This window comes from Eubalaena glacialis, chromosome 1, assembly GCF_028564815.1.
Source record: "Eubalaena glacialis isolate mEubGla1 chromosome 1, mEubGla1.1.hap2.+ XY, whole genome shotgun sequence".
Classification (NCBI taxonomy): Eukaryota; Metazoa; Chordata; class Mammalia; order Artiodactyla; family Balaenidae; genus Eubalaena; species Eubalaena glacialis.
The window spans coordinates 10761555-10783073 of NC_083716.1; the positions used below are offsets into that span (position 1 = coordinate 10761555).

General features: G+C 39.2%; 1 protein-coding gene and 1 long non-coding RNA gene across 3 annotated transcripts in view; one reads left to right on the forward strand and one right to left on the reverse strand.

The window, feature by feature from the left end:
* The window catches only part of WDR11 (WD repeat domain 11), a 54992-nt gene extending 44272 nt beyond the window's left edge, over window positions 1-10720 (reverse strand). For both annotated transcript variants that reach the window (XM_061189189.1, XM_061189100.1), the window contains exons 1-4: window positions 10583-10720; window positions 9483-9594; window positions 3294-3447; window positions 2148-2321 (exon numbers count right to left, since the gene is read on the reverse strand). In XM_061189189.1, the coding sequence (XP_061045172.1) occupies window positions 2148-2321; window positions 3294-3447; window positions 9483-9594; window positions 10583-10668 (526 nt within the window). In that variant the 5' untranslated portion in view covers window positions 10669-10720. The remainder of the gene's footprint in view (window positions 1-2147; window positions 2322-3293; window positions 3448-9482; window positions 9595-10582) is intronic.
* Window positions 10111-15094, forward strand: LOC133090814 (uncharacterized). Its single transcript, XR_009700816.1, has 3 exons — window positions 10111-10187; window positions 14525-14653; window positions 15069-15094. It is a non-coding gene; the product is annotated as an uncharacterized LOC133090814 (long non-coding RNA).
* Window positions 15095-21519: the final 6425 nt, after the last annotated feature.

Sequence of the window (21519 nt, forward strand, 5' to 3'; positions counted from 1 at the left end):
TCCAATACAATTTTGAGAGCAAAGTAATGATAATTTTAATAATATAGAACTGGCAGTGTTATGCAGTCATAACATAACGGGAATGTTCTCCAAGTTACAGTGAAACTGGTGGTCCATTACAATTCATCAGAGGCCTCCAAGCTCAGCATTCCAAATTAATGTTTTATATTAAAAAGACACCAGAAGGTTACTGGCAGAAAGAACAAATGTTTGTTCTTCCAAATATAGTCAGTGCATGGACTTTCATTAAAAACCTTTCCTCATTATATCTCATAACTTCAAAATCCAAAGACTTTCAGAATATAAAATTCACAGAAGAAAAAAAAAAATCCCATATGTAAGAGGCTCTGCATACCACACTTGGTAAATTCAAATATTTGACTTCATGATACTAATTTTTCATCATTATCATGAGCTACTCAGTCTAAATATATTTATTTCCTTTTTCTTCTTGCGTATCAAATTGAACCTCGGGATGTGTAAAGAGTGTTCTTTTTCTCTTTACATCTAGAGTAAAAGTAAAGTGCCAACAGCGGTTTACTAAGTGTAGAGGAAACAGAAATATTCAAGGAGGCAGCACCACATTTAACAATACAAATTATGCCTTTTTATGACTGAAAAAATAATCCCCCTCAAAACGGGCTGGCTAATACTAATACATATCTGATTATAAAAGTCTTATCTATCCTGGCAATCAGCAAGGCTGCTTTAAACACAGGGAACAAAGCAGCATTCAAGAATCATGACAAACCCAGCACATTCAATAAGCAAATTAAAGATGTTAGGTCAACTGATGCTTTGAAATAAATAGTGCTTTCATCAACCAAATTACAGAGATGCAGTAAATTAGCCTGAAGCCTTGTCTCCTTTCAGATTACAGAAGTCACCCTTCAAGGTCCCAGTCATTCTCCTTCTTTTGTGATGCCCTCACTCCCTGACTCTGCCAGCTAGGCCAGCCCTCCCCTGTGCTCCCACAGCACTGCATTTCACAGCAAACTAGTGAGTGAATGAGTGAGTGAGTGTACACATATGTTCATATACACACATTTATACATACGAAGCCTAAACACATTGTATTGCAATTATTTATACAGCTGTGTTTCCCATTTTAATTTCTACTTGTCTGTCCTACTCTCCCTGCATCAACTCACACATACACACACCCCTCGATAAATGTTGGTGGATACATGTTAGAATTCTGAGTCATTCAAATCCAGGGAAAATATTCTTTACCATAGTTAATCCCCTTACCTCTTTCAAGTCGTTGATCAAATATCAAAATGAAGCCTACTTTGACCACTTTATCTAATACAACAACTTGCCCACTCCCATTCCCCCACTCCCTTTACCTTGTTTTACTTTTTTATACCACTTATAACCTCTTAATATATTGTAATTTATTAATTCATTATGTTCATAGTTTACAATCTGACTCTCCCTCACTAGAATGCAAACTTTATGAAGGAAGGAATTCTTGCCTTGGTTCACTGATATATTCCAGGTTCCCAGAACACTCCTGGCATATAACAATAGCTCAAGAAATATCTGTTGGATAACTGAATAAAAAATATTTTCTACATAATTTAGTCACAAAAATATCTGTCTAGAATCTAATTTTTAGATCAGTAGCTCAGTAAAATATCAAAAGCACATTGGGAAAAACAGCCTCCACGAGAAAAAAATCCCTTGGGCTTGGTCTGTTCCTGACATGCATCTGTTTATGGCACTCAAAATACACGGCATGAATTAAAACAATTTTTTAAAAAGGAAGAAATGAATTTGGCCACAGACTAAATGAAACCCTTGACTCAGGTTCTTTCGATGTTTCTAGAAAAAAATTTAATTAAGTCTGAATTAGAGTAACACAGCAACTCTCTCTTTCTCTGACTAATCTAATTCTGTTCACAAATTCCACACAGTGAAGGTCTAGCTTGCTGATTTAAATTTCTAACCATCAGAATACTTGCAAATGCTATGGGTTATGATTTAGTATCTGTAATAGGAGCTGAAAATATATGAACTAAATGTGTTTCTCATTTTAACATTATAAATGTATGAAGGGTGTGCGTGTGTATCTTATGTACATAGCATTAACCATATATGTTACAAACACCTCAACTCATTTTCCACAAGAAACTAGTACTCACAAGTTAAATGTGAGGGATCAAAAGGATCAAAAGAACAAGAAAGAATGTTATCTGCATAGCTCTTCTTCCAGAGTTTGGTGCCAGTATCTGCATTCCAGAGCACAATATAATTTGGCGGATGGATAGCAAGCAATAAATCTCGGGAAGCATCTTGATTCCATAACCACTGAACATCTGTACAGACCAGAAAAATAAAGGCAAAATTCAGAAATCACCCACTTCAAATTATTTGTCTAATGTGTCCTTGATATCTAGTTGTGTGTGTGTGTATGTGTGTGTGTGTTTACATAATCCTTAAAATCTTAACTACCCCCCCCTCAATGTTGCATATATGTGTCAGGACTGATAGGAAAAGCTAATTTTATATAAAAATGAGCTGTCTGGACATTAGAATCTAGAGGTCAAAATTTCCAAGTAATCTGAAATATTACTTCAAAGAAAATACAAAGCAATTTACACTATTCATTATTTAAAACTTTATGTCAAAGACTGTCCTAGCCATGATCAATGTCAGACTCTCCTAATGTTTTTGTGGAATTACTTAATGGGACTTTACAGAATTTCATGTTTTTTCATAACAATAAAGAGGATAAGGATCTAGTTCAATAGTACAGTTAAGTACTTGACAAGTATTTTTTAAATAGTCATTTAAAAGATTCACTCAGTCAAGAGAGCCACTCAGTCAAAGCCTGAAGAGCCCAGGAATACTGTATTGATTATAGGTCAGTAACATAAGCAAGCAAACGAATGATCTATATGAAAATGAGAAAAAAATTTTATCTCTATTAAGAGAAAGTAAGCACTGAGGGCTAATTCAAAAGAGCAGTTCGGGCAAGCTTACTTATATTATAGCTTACATTTACAAGACTGTTTACAGCAGCTTCATTTTTCTCATCATGCTCAATCAACTGAGGGCAAGATTGAAATTAATGCATTTTACCAAAGCACAAATCAACTGAGATTTGAGGAAATAAGCCCAGAAGCGTATTGATAAGGAAAAGAAAGCTAGATTCGGATCAGCAGAACAGGCTAAACACAATCAAGAGTTAACTGAGAAGTGATGAAATTAAACGAATGGGAAAAACCAACCACTCTAAGAGTAAGTGTATTAATACAGATGCTTGGCGGAGTACAGACTTTCCTCACCCTGAATAGGCTTGGCATGCTCCTGGATCTCACACTGAGCTACTCCTGCTGCTACATCCCAAACGATGATCTTTCCATTGACATCAGCAGAAGCTAAGCGCAAGGAATATGGCGAGCCAATGTTATGGTGATAATTTTCCCTGGCCCATTTAACCTAGTATCAAGAAGAAATCAAATCAAGTAAATACTTGCACTGGATGAAACTACACATAATTTTCATAAAACACCAACTGGAACCCAAACTACGTTCTACACTTATATTATAAAAATAGGAAACTAGGGGACCCTCCTACACTGTTGTTGGGAATGTAAATTGGTACAGCCACTATGGAGAACAGTATGGAGGTTCCTTAAAAAACTAAAAATAGAACTACCATATGACCCAGCAATCCCACTCCTGGGCATATACCCGGAGAAAACCATAATTCAAAAAGATACATGCACCCCAATGTTCATTGCAGCACTATTTACAAGAGGCAGGACATGGAAGCAAACTAAATGTCCCTCAATGGAGGAATGGATAAAAATGTGGTACATACATACAATGGAATATTACGCATCCATAAAAAAGAACAAAATAATGCCATTTATAGCAATATGAATGGACCCAGACATTGTTATACTGAGTGAAGTTAAGTCAGGTACAGAAAGACAAATATCATATGATATTGCTTATATGTGGAATCTAAAAAAAAGGGTACAAATGAACTTATTTACAAAACAGAAGTAGAGTCACAAATATAGTAAACAAATTTATGATTACCAAGGGATAAGGGCAGGGGGAGGGATAAATTGGGAGATTGGGATTGACATTTACACACTGCTATATATAAAATAGATAACTAATGAGAACCTGCTGTATAGCACAGGGAACTCTACTTAATACTCTGTAATGGGCTATATGGGAAAAGAATCTAAAAAAAAAAGTGGATATGTGTGTATGTATAACTGATTCACTTTGCTGTACAGCAGAAACTAACACAACATTGTAAATCAACTATACTCCAATAAAAATTTTTAAAAAAGGAAACTAGCTTCCATCTTGAAAGTCAGACATTTTTATTATTTATGATATTTTTTAAAAGTTGCAATTAAAATATTTTTGAAAACATCACAATGTTCCTGCCTTTAAAATATGAAAAATGATGCACAGCCTTAATAATCTGGGGAATTCAGGTAAAAAAAACTCCAGAATACCATATCTTAAAATGGTATGATCATTGGTATATCGTTTGATCATAGTAATAACCATAAAATCTAATTCTGACATAACATGTAAAATCCTAAATTGCTAAGCAGAATCTTTTCCTCCATTCTATTCTTCTAATTAAAAGGAGACAACTTACAGCTACAAAAGCCTTGCAAAGGAAAAAAACAAAAGCAAACAAAAACTCTGGCTATCCCTCTCATAAAATTGGAAAATAACGTTAACAGTTTTTTCTCTAAAAAACAAATTTGTGCATCATAGTTTTAGTAATATCATTAAGAATAGTTTTTTTAAAAAATAAAAAACACAAGAATCCCGGCACAAAATCAAGGAATTAACTGGGCGTCGAATAATGGCAGAGTAAGGAATAAAACACAGAGTCCTTACTCTGAGCTAAGGCCTTCCCTGGACACAACCTCCCCTCCCCTCTAGCTCAGCATCCTACTTGCTTACTTCAGAACATTTCCCACACAACACTTTGTAATTACTCTGTTTACTTTCTTTTGACCTATCACCAACCCTATCACCAATCCCACTCCATAGGGCAGGATCACCAAGGCCTCGCTCACATTTCTATCCCCCAGCCTATAACACAGTGCCTGCAGCTGACGTTCGAGTATGTGTTCAGTAAACGAACTTAACACCACAGACGCTTCAAATATATACCTACGTAGACATATGTACACAGACACACATATGTGTGTACTTATAAGTAAGCACTCATAGAAAATGCTAGGTTAGGGAAGCATGCTAACCAATTCCAACAGCCTTCATGAAAAAGATGGAAGCAAAAAGTTTTCTGAACTCCAGTGTTAATAAGCCTTAGGTTTCTACTCCAACACATCTTTTCCTCAGGCAAGAATTTTTTTAATAAAATGTGTGCGTAGGCATATATATATATGCATATATGTTTGAATGTATATATACGTATATTCACATGTGTGAATGTATGTATACTCTCCCTCCTCATTATTTGCAGATTCTGTATTTGTGAATTTGCCTACTCGCTAAAATGTATTTGTGATTTTATTTGCGAAATCAGTATTTGCAGTGCTTTTGCAGTCATTCATGGACATGTGCAGGGTAGTGAAAAATCTGCATCCCAGCTGTGGTTGAATGAGGCACTCTTGTTCCAGTTCTCATAATGTAAACAAATGTCTTTTCTGAGGTCTATTAAGTACCATGTTTTTTGCATTTTTGTGCTTCTTGTTGATGATTTCACTGTTTAAAATGGTCCTCAAGCGCAGCGTTGAAGTGCTGTCTAGTGCTCCTAAGCACAAGAAGTTGTGATGTGCCTCACAGAAAAAAAACACGTGAAATAACCTTTATCCTGGCATGAATTATAGTGCTGTCGGTCATGAGCTCACTGATAATAAATCAACAATATATAATAAATGTCTTTTAACAGAAACACATATAAAACAAGGTTATGTATCAATCAGTTGATGAAAATATTGTGACTAAAGGCTCACTCGGAACCACACCGTGTATTTCCCCGAGGAGCCATCAATGTTTCAGTATATGCTAACTCAGCGTTTGCAACAACTTTACAGAATAAAACTACCACGGATAAGAATTATTGTTGTGTGTGTGTGTGTGTGTGTGTGTGTGTAGTACTTGAATTCCATCTTTGTAAATGTCAAGCAGTGTACATATTAAAAAAAAAAATCAGACCTACTAGGGAATGGACTTGAGGACACGGGGAGGGGGAAGGGTAAGCTGGGACAAAGTGAGAGAGTGGCATGGACATATATACACTACCAAACGTAAAATAGATAGCTAGTGGGAAGCAGTCGCATAGCGCAGGGAGATCAGCTCTGTGCTTTGTGACCACCTAGAGGGGTGGGATAGGGAGGGTGGGAGGGAGGGAGCCGCCAGAGGGAAGAGATATGGGGATATATGCATATGTATAACTGATTCACTTTGTTATAAAGCAGAAACTAACACACCATTGTAAAGCAATTATACTACAATAAAAATGTTTAAAAAAAAAATCACCTAAACACAGCATAATCAAACTGCTGAAAATCAAGATAAGGAGATGAGATGAGAAAAGATACAATGCATACAGAGAAACAAAGACAAAAATTTCTCATTAAAAATTACCCAAGCTGGGAGTGATATCTTTAAAGCACGAGAAAAAAAGAAACAAACAAACAAACAAACAAAAACTGGTGAAATAGTTTCTCAGCCAAATAAAAGCTGAGAGGATCAACCAGCTGAGAGGATCAGATACCTCAAGGACTTAAAGGAAATTCTTCAGGCAAAAGGAATATGACGCCAGACTGAAACACAGATCTACACTAAGAAATGAAAACTCCAGAAATGCCAAAAAGATAGAAATGGGGGGTGGGGTGGGGAGAGAGAATATATTTTTTCTCAAAAAAAAAAACCAAAAAAACCCCCTATACCTAACATCAGAATTGATGGTGAAGGACTGAATGCTTTCCTCCTAGGCTCAGGAATAAGACAAGAGTATCCTCCCTCCACTTCTATTCATTGTAGTAGAGGTCCTAGTCAACACAATAGGACAAAGGAAAAGAAATAAAAGACACCAGATTATCAGTGAAAAACCCAAACTTGTCGTTATCTGCAGATAACATGATTGTCTATGTAAAAAAAAAAAAAAAAAAACACCCAAATTACTAGATCTAACAAGTTTAGCAAGATCACAAGATACATGTTAGTATTAAAAAAAAAAAAAAAAAACCTGTATTTTTCTCTACTTCACATTACATACAAAAATTAACTCAAAATGGATCTTAAATTTAAATATAAGAGCTAAAACCATACATTCTTAGATGAAAACAAAGGTGTAAATCTTCTTGACATTGGGAAGAGCAATGGTTCTTGGATACAGCAACAAAAGAAAAAAAATTATACCTACATCAAAATTTAAAACTTTTGTGCTTCATAGGGCACTATCAAAAAAGTGAAAGATAACTCACAGAATGAGGGAAAATATTTGCCAACCATACATCTGATAAGGGACTTGTATCTAGAATACATAAAGAACTCTTACAACTCCAAAATTTTTAAAAATACAATTTTAAAATGGGCAAAGGAATGAACAGACACTTCTCAAAGAAGATCTACAAATGGCCAAAAAACACATGAAAAGATGCTAAACATCATTAGCCATCAGGGAAATGCAAACCAAAACCACAATGAGAACCACTTCATATCTGCTAGGATGGCTATAATCAAAAGGACATGTAATAACAAGTGTTGTTCAGGATGAGGAGAAATTGGAGCCCTCATACGCTGCTATAGGAATGTAAAATAGTGCAGCCTCTTTGGAAAATGGTCTGGCAGTTCCTCAAAAAGTTAAACATAGAGTTACCACGAGTCAGCAATTCTAATCCTAGGCATATACCCAAGAGAAATGAAAACATAGGTTCACGCAAACAGACTGTGCACAAATGTTCACAGCAGTATTATTCATAATACTTAAAAAGTGGGAAATACCCAAATGTCCATCAATAAATAAATATTGTATTTCATACAATGGAATATTATTCAGCAATAAAAAGGAACAGAGTATTGACATATGCTATGGCACGGATGAACCTTGAAAACATTATGCTAGGTGAAAGAAGCCAGGCACATATCGTATCGTCTCATTTATTTGAAATGCCTAGAACAGACAAATCTACAGGACAGAAAGTAGATTAGTGGCTGCCTAGGGATGAAGGGGACGGGGAAAAGGCATGGGTGGCAACTGCTAATGGGTACAGGGTTTCTTTTGTGGGTTATGAAACTGACTGTGGTGACAGCTACACAGCTCTGTGGATATACTGAAGGCCAGGGAATTGTATGCTTTAAACGGGTGAATTTAAATGGTATGAATATCTCAGTAAAGCTGTTAACAATGAAAAAGACCCCAAATCTCTATCTCCAATTGTAACATCTCTCCTAAAATTTCAGATCAGTATAATTCAATTGTGCCAGGTGTCTCAGACTTTGCACGTTAAACACTTAAACTCACCGACTTCTCACACACTCACCTCATCAAAGCAACACTGCCATTCAACTACTCAAACAGAAACGTTGGAGTCATTCTATTCTGACTCTCCCTTAAGATTGTTTACTATAAAGGCTATCAAGTTTACCTCTTAGCTCCTAAATGTAACTCCTTCACGCCTCCGCTTTATTTTAGGCCCTAAGAATTTCCTGCCCAAATTACTGCAATTCTCCTAAATGATCCCACTGCCTTGTCTTGCCTTTTTCCAACAGATCCTCCACTGATTCCAGAATGAGTTTTTCTAAAATGCAAATACGATCATATCAATCTCCTACTTAAAAATCCAGATTCCTTCATAATCTTACAAACCTTTCGGGGCAGGTGAATTTCTCCAGCTGCCTTCTTTCATCACTCCTACATGTGTATCCCATCTTTTAGCCATCCTCACACATATTACTTCCCTTTGTGTATATCCTCCCTTTTTCCTGCAGTGCACCTCTCCCAATTTTCACTTGGCCAACTACTGTTTACCAGTTCCTAAAATGAAAAGACTTCTGAGACCCTCCTCTGATCCCTAAAATGAGGTGACCTGGAGCTCCTTTGTCTTTCCACAGCATATTAGGCAGGTCTCACTTCCCACACTGTATTTGTGTGTTTTCTTTTCATTCTTCCTCCCTAGACAATGAATTGCTTGAAGGCTTTCATCTCTATATCCTTAGCACATGTTAGGTGCTCAAAATTAATGAGTGAATGAGTGGTCCAGTACATGGTAGAATTAGTGTTTTCCACCAGCTTTGAAATGACCTAAGAACTAGCATTTTAGCTCATCTTAGCTCATCTGAGCCATACTAGCTCATCCTGATGTGACATTATATATGGAAATACTAGGCTACCCCAAACAGATTATCATACTTAAAACCTATTCAACATGTGTACATATGACTTACTGAGATTCTAGCGATATTTAAAACTTTAGAATAGACAATATGTTATAGGGTCAAAGTGGGATCTGACTTACCTTGACAACATCAGCTTTATGTTTTTCTAAAACTTGAAGCGTTTGAGCAGTATTGGAATCAATCACTACCACCAGCGAATGACATCCATAAGCAATTAAACCTTGCCAGCCCCTAACAAAAAGTGTTAAAATTTAAGTAAAAAGCAAAGCAAAGCAACTTCTCTCTTGCCAAGAGGCAGCCTAAATAAGTGAGAAATCTAACTAACATGCACCACCATTAATAAAATTATTTAAGCCCAAAGGCTAGTATTTTACATTATACCATTTAAATAAAATGTCTAGTTTAGCTTTAAAAAAGCTTGTTTAGTTTTTCTTTCAGATGAAAAAAGAAGGTTCTGAGAGATATGCACGTAGAGCCGTGAAGACGTATAAAGCAACTCCCATCGTCTATTTGTCTTTGAGGGCATATGCCTTGTCTTATTCAACTTTGAATACTGAGCATCCACAAAGTGCGTGGGACCACGCTCCCCGGTATCTGTGATTAGCCCCGGTCCTTCCCACCAGATAAAAAGACAAACAGTGAACAGGAGGTTTCGGTACTCTTGCCAACATTCCCAGTAGCCACAGCGACCGCAGTTTGCTTTATATCTGTCTAGTTGTTAATTTGCAGTGTCATTTTACAGTAAACCGATAAAGGTGAAATCAAGTGCCGGCGAGAGCACAGGTGCCTGGCACAGGGTCCGGCACACTGTTGAACGAATAAAGGTAAGAAACAGGGATGAAAGAGAAAGAAGACAGAATGGGGACGAGAACGTGGTCGGGGAATTGACATTGGGGAGAGAAGGCTGGAGACTGGAGAGAGGTTAAGAGACGGGACTGGGAGGGTGAGGAAGGTGTGGGGAAAAGAGCAAAGAGAAACAGAGATGGGAGAACGAGGGCAAATATATCCACACAGGGAAAGTTCCCACATGGGGCATTTACGGCTTTTACAACAACAAAAATCCAGCATTTAAATGAAAATCTCCAAGTGTGAAGGCGGCACCCAGTCTTTGCGAGGCCAAACTAAGCGGGGGGGGGGGGGGGTGAAACCTCTTGTTTTGTCCCCTTCCCCTCACAAACTCCTGGCCGAGCCCGGCGGCCTCGGAGCCCCGCGCCCTCACCAGTCCACCGCCGCCTTGTTGTGGGCACTGAGGGCCCCGGTGAGGGTGCGCGCCGACACCTTAAAATTCACCGTATAGGGCAACATCGCTGCGGCTAAGCCCGGCCCTCGACGCCGAGCCGCAACCAGGAAGCGGCGACCACTGCGCTTCCGCTCCAAACAGAGTCCGGGTGGCTCCGTGGGCGCCGCAGTTTGGTTCCGCCGAATCCAAGGTTCCACCGCCCCCAGATACGGCTTCCTTCAGGTTCCGCCACGCCTATGTTCCGGCTGCTTCAGGATGCCGCCGCTGTAGCGGTTCTGCAGCTCTGCGTAGGAGCCGGTGGTTCCTGGAAGAAAGAGGTGCTGACTCTGGTTACGTCCGGTTTGTTCAGACTGGGACTGCGTAGACCTATGTGCCCTGCTGGAAATGGTGAAAAGCAGGAGCTAAAAGCCCCAATTAGCCTTTCTGCCTTGGATTAGTTCACTTAGGGCAACTACCAACGACAGGCACTGTTGTAGGCATCGAAGATGTGGTGATGAAGAAGACACAAAGTCTCCGCCCTCATGGAGTTTATAGAATAAATGCATGTGTGAAGTTAATTGGATGAATGGAGAGAGTGAATGAGAAGAATGGCCGGAACATAAAAAATTTGCAAATATGGAGAATACTCCATATCTGGCCTTGGAAATACTTAAAAAACAACCACCACAAAATAGCGTTTCTCCTGAGGCCAAGTGCCCTTTGCCTGTTTGTCTGTTTGTTGGGGTAGCTTTCGTTTGCCAGTTTCTCCTCTGCTGCTCTCCTTCAAGTCAGACTCAATGCCTCCCTCCTCTGTACTCCACACTTTTTTTATCCTTTAACACTCGACACAATGATTTCTTTACAATTTTTGCAGTTTTCTGTCTCTCTCCCAATACATTGCTAGTTCCTTGATCAACAAAAGGAACAAAAGTAATGGTAATTTTGTCATCATGGGTCGTTGTGTCCACCTTATCACTCTTATAAAACAGCTTTCTCAAAGATTACCGACAACGTCCTCTTAGTTGTGAAAGTTAATGAATACATTTTGGCTTTTAGTTGTTCTCTGGCAATTGTTGCTGCTTCCCTTCCCTTCCCTTCCCTTCCCTTGCTGTCCTGCCTTCCCTGCCCCACAACCCTCCCTACTGATGATACTTTGGGGCTAGCAGAGATACCCATAACCACAGATCTAAATATACCACTCCCTTATTAAAAATCATTGGTGCCTCCTGTGACAGAGATTGCTAATTGGCTCCCAGAATTTATTCCCCCCTTCTTTCTTAGGAACGTAACCACAATTTGTTTCCAGGCACATTATCACTCCATTAAATTAATACATACCCCATCTTCCCTTACAACTAGATCAAGTCATAGGGCTAAATTCTGGCCAGTGAGATGTAAATGGAAGTGTGTAGTGACCTCTGAGAAACCACTCTTCTGTGCTGTTCTTCTGTGCTATTTCAATATTTATACCCTACATTATTGTTATCTGCAGATATGTTTGTCTAGCAAGGGAGACTAATACATTTTTAGGCAACTGTGTTATAGCAGAATAAATACACTCTAGTAGACTTAGAACTTCTCTCAGAAAGGAACCAAATCTCAATATTCCTTTCTTCCCAATGCCCAACACTCTTCCTGGTCCTCAATAAATGACTGATGGTGCAAGAGTTTTAAATGGCCTTAAGCATAAGGTCAACCAGGCATGAGGTGACAGTAAGGAGTCAGCGCAGAAGCTCACAAGTGGAGAAGGGGAGCAGGGAACCCGCTTATAGTAAGAGGAATTAATTAGTTTGAATCTGTAAGCTACCTTGAGGACATGAATGTTGAATATTCAGGGCAAGGATGGATGAACAGCTGGGGTTGGGACAGTAGTATGTCTCCCATGGTACGAGAGTGTGAATTAAGTATGTTAATGGGTTTTTATGGCTTTCTCTGAAGCGTCTGTCTTGGCCAGTGTGGAAGACAGAATAAACACATTGGACAATTGCTCTTTCCATGGGAAAGAACCTAAGCTCCTCTTCTATGCCTGAAAAACTACCATTTCACTCCATGTCCAATGACGTCAACTCCAAAGCCAGGTAAAGTGGGCTCAGAGCATCCTTCCACTGCTGTCTCATTTGCTTCCCTAAACTAGGACAACTTTTTTTCCTCTTTTAAAGTTGGTGGAGATAAGAATATAATGGTGATATTTCTGATTACTACTCTGCTTGGGTGGGACAAAGCAGAGGAAAGGGATGAAGACAGAAATAATACATTACTGAATAAATCACTTTGTGAGTGAAATTTCCAAGGTCACATCAGAGAGAGCGCTGGTAAATTGGTTTGACCATGGATGGAGATGTTGAGGATGAAGGTGATGAAGTCAGTTGCTTACTATGGAGCACTCATAAAATGCCAGGTACTATGATAAGCCCTTCACCTGCATCATCCCACTGAATCTACTCAAAGTCATAAGGCTGTATTATAACAAGTATCCTATGGATGACAAAATTAAGGCTCACAGAGTTGCCTGAAGTTATACAGTCAATAAAAGGCAGAGCCAGTGTTGGAACCCAGGTGAATCTGATTCCAGAACTGATACTTTTAACTAGTGACAATACCACATTGCCCTCCATGGCACAATCCACACCACAGTCCAGTTGCAATGAATGCCAGCTGCCTGGGAAGCATAGGATTTTTTAAAAATCATACTTTTACTGAGATATAATTCATATAATTCACCTACTTAATCACACAATTTGGTTGGTTTTAGTATATTCACAGAGCTTTGCAACCATCACCACAATCAATTTTAGACTATTTCGTCACTTTGAAAAGAAATCCTATACCCGTTAACAGTCAGTCATCATTTCCCCCTGACCTCATGACCCCCTCCTCATCCCTAGGCAACCACTAATCTACTATCTCCATAGATTTGCCTATTCTGGACATTTCATAGAAATGGAATCATACAACATTTGGCTCTTTGTACCTGTCTTCTTCCCTTAGTGTAATGTTTTCAAATTTTTCTATTTTGTAGTATATAGCAGTACTTTATTATTTTTATTTCTGAATAATATTTCATTGTATGGATGTAGCACCTTTTATTTATCCATTCATCTGTTAATGCACATTTGTGTTGTTTTTACCTTCCAGCTATGACAAATAATGCTACTATGAACATTCCTGTGCAGGTTTTTATGTGAACATATGTTTTCATTTCTCTTGGGTATATACCTAGGGCTGGAACTGCCGGCTCATACGGTAATTCTAATGTTTAACTTTTTAAGGAACTACAAGATTGTTTTCCAAAGAGGCTGCTGCACCGTTTTACAGTCCCATCAGCAGTGTATGAGGATGGCACTTTCTCCACACTCTCCCCAACACTTTTTATTCTCTGTCTTTTTGTAGCCATCCTAGTGAGTGTGAAGTGGTTCTCATTGTGGTTTTGGTTTGCATTTCTCTAATGGCTAACGATGTTGAGCATCTTTCCATGTGTTTACTGGCCATTTATATATCTTCTTTGGATAAATGTTATTCAGATTTTTGGCTCATTTTTCAATTGGGTTATTTGTCTCTTCACTATTGAGTTATAAAAATTCCTTACATACTTTAGACACAAATCCCTTATCAGATTTACCAAAAAATTCTCCCATTCTATAGGTAGCAACATGAATGTGGAGCCGCTTGGCTGAGCACATATACCCAATAAGGTCAAGGACTGAAGTCATGGTCTTATTTCCAAAACTAAGAAAGACAGCGGTGGCCTGGTTGTGGCCTGATTGTGGAAAGGGACAGGAACATAATTCTGATGCTGAAACATGGTGTGTAAGGACAGGGTACACGCCTAGGAATAATGAAATTAGTCAAAGAGAAAATTTAGGAATTAAAAATTTGTCTTTTTATTTGCATATTTTACTATTTATGTGGCTTTTAATTGTGTTTTTGTGTTCTCTCACTTAGGATGGCACGTAATGAGCAACTTCAGTCACACTGTTGGTAGTCCTCCTCGGTTCCTGGCCTTCACACTTGTCCAAATGTCTTCTCACACCAAGTGCTTCTATGTGCGCAAGTCCATGGAATCCACGCACTGTATGTGGTCCTTTAAAGGTTCTTTTAATTCACTTCTATTACTAATACCAGGTGTCATTTGCTGGGAATTAACCATGTGTCAGGCAGTGAGCTAAGGACTTTCCATGTGAGCTAAGCCTTTTCTTTGATCCTTAGACTGGATTTCCTTCTTCTGGTCCCAGGGAGTCATGGATAGTTAGCATCAGTAATAGAAGGGCATTTATTGTGACTCTGGGCAAATTACTTGAGTTGATTAAGCCTCCTTTTCTTCTATTTTTTAGAGGGGGTTGGTAATTATCCTTGGATGATTAAAAGCATTACATTAGATAATACATTAAAAGAGCCTAACACAGCATTTGGGTTCCTAAGTACCTTGTAATTTCCTGACAGAGCTGGGATAAAAATCTAGGCCTTTTTTTTTTTTTTTTTTTGATAGCACTGGCCCCTCTAAGCTTTATCACCTTGAATTTGAAGAAAGATCTTCCCTCTCTAAGATGCATCCTGCAAAAAGAAGAAGTAATGAGGATTTGGGTAAAAGTGGAGCTGAATTTGCTGTGTCAGTCACCAGGATACCAAAACCACAGTGACCAGCTTTAAGAACAGGGTTTTAAGGGAACACATCAGACAGGGTTTGGGGAATCGAAGTTCTGGATGGACCATGATGACCTTGGCCTGAAGGGGCTAACTCAGCTCTTTCTAAAAGACCAGGCTGTCCTCACACATAGCCAAAGACACAGGCTGTTTGAGCTGCCGAGCAAGCCCCAACCAGTGCTCTGCTGACCGCCCTGCAATCACATCGTGCTTACAATGCTGTTTGAAGCTCAGGGCCGGTGGCCTCAGGGGTTAGCTTTTAAAGGAGAGGGGCTGCAGCTTGTGTATCTTTCAGCATGACAATGCCTCATTCTCTTCCAGGCTTGGGTCCCCTGAGCCTCCCTTCTCAGGCTGTGTCTTTACTGAGACCCTTCTCTTGACCCTTGGTCACTCAGCCTCCCGCTAACTCTAGCATCACTTTGTGCCAAGACATTTACTGCATCTGTTAGAGTATTTTCCTTATAACATTGGTATTTTAAATTGGTCAATCCTGTCTTATTTAAACGAAAGCATTTGAATTCCAAACCAACCTTGTTTCGTCAGTGGTAGCTATTGCCAACCCCCTGTTCTAGATAAAGAAACTCAACCTCAGAAAGGGGAAGGGACTTACCCAAGATCACATTTCTGGCCAGTGACAGAGGCGAACCTCTACCTGGTTAGGACTCAGTCCAGGATACAGAGCTGCTTTCATGTGAGGTTTAGGAGTGGTTGTGACATTGTCAAAGGGGATGAAATGGGGACCAGGAGTGCGCACTTTGTGCAGGCAGTACATTTTAAAGGAAAGGCACCCAGTAACGTGGGAGGCACAGTTGGCAACTGAGCGGGGGATTGGCTGAAGGGGAGGGGTACTAGATTGACAGCCTAGACTTGGCATCTGCCTATCTTTCCTTGAGTTTTTCCTTAAACACCTTCCGCCCACTCCTTACTTCCTCATGGATAATCATCAGTCTGATTTATTATCTGGTTACTCTCGTTATTGATCTCTTTTTATGTCTCTACATATTATAGATAATTATTACAGTATAATGGATCAGTCACCGCACCTTCTGACATGGTAATTGAGGTTTATTAGACTAAAGGATGTTTCTGAGAAAAGCAGTCATGATGAAATGGATTTCTCCCGAGGAAGCTGTGTGAGGGATGTGTTTCTCTTACATCCTGCACACAAGGAGAGGCAGTTAGGAGTTGCTGGAGACCGCGAGGGCTTTGCGGTTAGACAGACAGCCAGACAGGCAGACAGGAGTCCTGCTCTGGTCCCGCCGCCTCCTAGCTCTGTGACTTTGGACAAATTTAGGGGTTAAAAATATTGCGTGTAAGATTCTCCAGTGTGACAGTTGTCCTGGGTATTAAGGACGAGAAGCCAGGTCAGCACCTGTTCTCACCCTTTCCCTCTTTCCAGGGAGGGTCCACATAATGGACCTGCCAGCAAATCTCATTCCTGGGGCCACTTAGGTTCTGTCAGTGTGTGTTTATCCAGTTATTGGCTGTTTTTAAGGGAAGAATAAACTAGAGGACTTCCTTATTTGGTTTATTCATCAGAATTTTGTTAGTCCAAATAAACAATGTCTTAATATTGTGCTCATGGAATAGCATTTCATAAATTAGATTAAGCCCACGAGGTTGTATGTGGTAGGCAATTATGATTTCCTGGGAAGAAATGATTCTATTGATTTTCACATTCTTAACGAGCTTGGACCTTGGTGGAAATAGATTGTGAGACACTCTAACAGGCTTTCACAACATTGTCTGGTCTTTCACAGAATCCTCCGATTGTTGCAATTAAAAACAAATGCCAACTTGCCACTGATACGTCGAATCTCTAAGTGTCATACTTGTATTTCTACTCAGGGTAGATGACTGATTTGTAATTCAAAGTCTGCCCTGTAATAAGCCTTGGGTGTGGACAGACTAAATCAAGAGGCCTAGAAGCCAGCATAAGACAAAGCAGGGCACTCGTAGCCCCCTGACATATACTGAAAGTGTTTATCTAAGAGCATCTAGTTTTACTCCTTTGAAATATAAAGAACAATATCACAATTTTTTTAAAAGAGAAAAATGTATCCACAATCTTTATTTGCTAATGTAATTTTTTATATTCACATGTTTTTCTCCCAATCCTGTCCAAATGAAGACATATTTTACACAATTTCATAATACACATACATTTTATTAATCTTTTTCTTTTCTTTTTTTTTTAATTAATTAATTTATTTATTTATTTTTGGCTGCGTTGGGTCCTCGTTGCTGCTCGCAGGCTTTCTGTAGTTGCGGCGAGTGGGGGCTACTCTTCATTGCGGTGCGCGGCTTCTCATTGTGGTGGCTTCTCTTTGTCGTGGATCACGGGCTCTAGGTGCGTGGGCTTCAGTAGTTGTGGCACGTGGGCTCCATAGTTATGACACGCGGGCTCTAGAGCGCAGGCTCAGTAGTTGTGGCGCACGGGCTTAGTTGCTCTGCGGCATGTGGGATCTTCCTGGACCAGGGCTCAAACCCGTGTCCCCTGCATTGGTAGGCGGACTCCTAACCACTGCGCCACCAGAGAAGCCCTTAATCTTTTTCTTTGAAACTTCTATCATAATTGTAATACTTATATAGTCTCATAATTATCATTTGAATGATTTCACAATATTTCACAGAATATATATACAATAACTTATTTAGCTGTTCCACTATTGCCTGATATTTAAGTTATTTCCATTTTTAATAACAAAGATAAAGCTACAGTAAATATCTTCATGCTTATAGTTGGTTTTAATTTTATGTTATTTCCCTAAAATAATTCACAGGAGTGAGTATAACTGTCTCTTTTTTACTATTAAATTTTTTCTAAATTACAAAATAAATAGTACTTATTGTAGAAAATATGGAAGCTTCAGAAGAGCATAAATACAAAAAATATATGATCCCTGGTAATATTGGCTTCTTTTAAGTGACTAAATATTTCTTCCTTTAAAAAATGCATATATGTTTTATTTTGTATAAAATTGAGGTCATACTATAAGAACTATTTTTACTCTCCTCTTTTCCACTCAATAATCAGATGTAATCATTTGCAAATATTTCCCTAATGTAATCTGCCCTTTATTTTGTGAATTTTTTGGAAATACAGAAATTTAACATTTTCTAATGGAATAAAATGCACTGCCCATCGTATGCCCTTTTCATACAATGAAAGCATGTCTTTCATTGCTTGACTGCCAGATTACCATTTGACAACACGATGTTCTGTATTTGTCATAACACACCTGACTCTAGGCCTGATGTCAGAAGCCAAAGAAAAGGAGCCCTGTCTGAAGTCCCCAGGTGATTCCAAATCTGGAGCTGGGCCAGGTGCCAGGACTGGGAGGTGTCATCCCTCCTTCCTGCTTATCCTGCTCCTCTCACTGGCCTGATGTTGTTCCCAAGGGGACATTGGGTACAGCAGGAACTGTCTCCCAAAATCTGTACTCACTGTCTACATGACCCCTGTGGGGAGCCTGGGATTCCCAGTCTCACCTTGCCTTTCCTGGTCCTTTGTGTGTCATTGAGCTCAACACCTGGGAGGCTGGTCCAGACCCACTCGTCTGCCTCAAGACAGACCTAGTAGGTGGTCGCCAAACAAATCGATTACTGAGAATTCAGCTCCTACCTCTGAAGGATGCTGTTTTGAGGGTGAAGTTAATGCCTAGGGGTTTCCAGCCAAATTCATTAGGAAAGTCATATCTGACTTTGCTATGTGCCAAGTCTCTCACATCTGTCTCATTTGCATGAAGGGTTTCAATAGAAAGTAGACAAGGAAAAGTCATTAATCTTCCTTGTGGCAGAATGTAGTGGTTGTAAAAGTTAATTCTCTGTAGGATACAGGCTTAAATTTCACTTAATATATTTTAAAGGGAAAACCACTAGGATTCTTGCATAATTATATAAAGGGGCATTTTATAAATCCTGATGAACTGAATAACAGTGCTACTTATTGAGAAGCAGTACACTAAAAGAAAATTTGTATTTCTGATTATGTATATGTGCATAATTACAAATACGAATACTATATATATACACACACACACACACACACATATATGAGAAATGTTTTCTTTCCTACCGTAACTTGCCATCTGGTAAAGCGGCAGTGATATTAAAATGCTCTCCTTCTGAGGCTTGCCTTTCCTAGCTGAGTGCTCTCTGGGGGCTCAGGAGGTAGAGGATGTGAGTTACTGCTGAGGCCGGAACAGAAAGGGCCAATAGAGCAGCCATTATCGAAGACATTTATGGTGTCTATGATTGAGGAATCCATTGGCTCTCTGCTTTATTCAGCCCATAAGAACAGTCTTTACATGGTAATATATTCATGTCAGGGCTACATTGGTATTGCAGGCTTTGCATTAGGGCTAATTAATCTACAGCAGGAGGTAGGAGGTTCCTTAATATGAACTTTAGTGATTCAAGGAAGTGATAATAACACATCAATTTTTAAATTGTGGCGAAATTGTCCATCCCTGAACAGTAGCTATTCCTAAAATGGAGTGTGCCAAGTGCAGTAAAAATTTCCTTTATTCTCTGAAAACTGCACAGGGGTTCCCAATAGCCCTCGGGATCAAATCTATCCTCCTGGAAAACCATGTTCTTCCCTGACTACTGCCCTACCCCTCCTGCTGCTACTCACCCATCCTCCTTCCACGTCACACATGTTCACGGAGCGCCTGTTAGAGCTAGTGCTGCAGGCCCAGCTGGAGTCCATCTGTCCATCCTCGATTGCGGGGGACACAGCAGTGAAACAGGCAGACCCCAAGGCAGGCTTTGGGGACCTCACCATCACCTGGGGTAATGCCTCTTTTCTCCTGCTTCTGGGCCTTTGTTTATGCCGATTCCTCTTCATGAAATAACCTTTGTCTTTCTTTGATTGTTTCTTCCTCCTCTTTTAAAACTCAGATCTGGTGTCCTCTTCTCTGCCAGGTCTTTATAGACTCTCCAGATTCAAGGCTAAATATCATTGCTTTTATGCCAAAATAGCTTTTCTTTAAAAAAAATATGTTTCCTGTATTCTTCTGATTATGTAAGTAGCATATGTTCATGAATGAAATATTGCTAAATTAAAGAAATGATCACAGAAATATTGGTAAATACAAAAATGTACAAAAGAGGGGACTTCCCTGGCAGTCCAGTGGTTAAGACTCCACGCTTCCAATGCAGGCGGCGCACATTCGCTCCCTGGTCAGGGAACTAAGATCCCACAAGCCATGCAGTGCGGCCAAAAATAAATACATAAATAAAACAAGGCAAAATAAAAGAAACTACAAGAAATGAGATTTTTAAAAAATGTACAAAAGAGAAAAAGTCAGTATTAATCCCCTCTGAAGATAACCATGACATTTATATATTTTAAAAGGTATCTTTTAATATGCCTGTTCCCTTCTCTAGGCCTCTTGGGGACATATATTCATGTCTCAGTCATCCTGTGCCTTCCTCTGCCTAGTTCTATGCCTGTCACAGAGTAGACCTTCAATACATATTTGTTGAACTCAACCAGATTAATTCACTTAAATGCTTTTATTGATACAAAAAAAAATGACCAAATTAAGCATTTTATTTAGGGTGTTAGAAAAGAGACATAAATTCCTCCTGCCAAATAGAGGTATAGAATGAAGGCAAAAAAGAAATAGAGTAGTAAAAGAGAGTGGGATTAATAAATCAAAGCAGTCTTCTTTTGAAAACAAGAACAATAAATGGATAACCCTCTTTCAATCCTTAAAAAAAAAAGCAAGAAAAAAACCCAGAAATAATATTAGAACCATGAAGGAGTTATAGGAATGGAAACATTAAAAAATTTTTTATAGTATCATACTTGATTTTTATGAAAAATAGAAATTGATACCACAATCTGCTCTACACTTTGCTATAAGCAGGATTAAGGTGGAGTGATTGAGAATGTGGGTTTTGGAGCCAAGTAGACCTATGTTTGATGTTCTGCTCGACCACTAATTATGTGGCCTTGAGGAAATCACATCATCTTTTCGAACCTGAATTTATTAATCTGTTATGGTGAGAAAAATACCTACTAACAGTGTTGTCATAGGGATTGGATGTTTTTCTGACAGTGCTTGGCACATAATGACCCTTGAGAAAGTGAAAATAGCCCTTCTGGTCATCAGATAGTCATGTTTTTAACAGAACATAAACACTGTTTCCAACGCAACAGGGACAAGGCCAGGCAAACAATGCTTCTATATGAGGCCGAACCTCGGCAGCCGAAATGACTAAGGATCCCTTCCAGGGGATGGCTGCTTTCTCATCAGTGCTGTCCCCCCTACCTTCATTCCTCC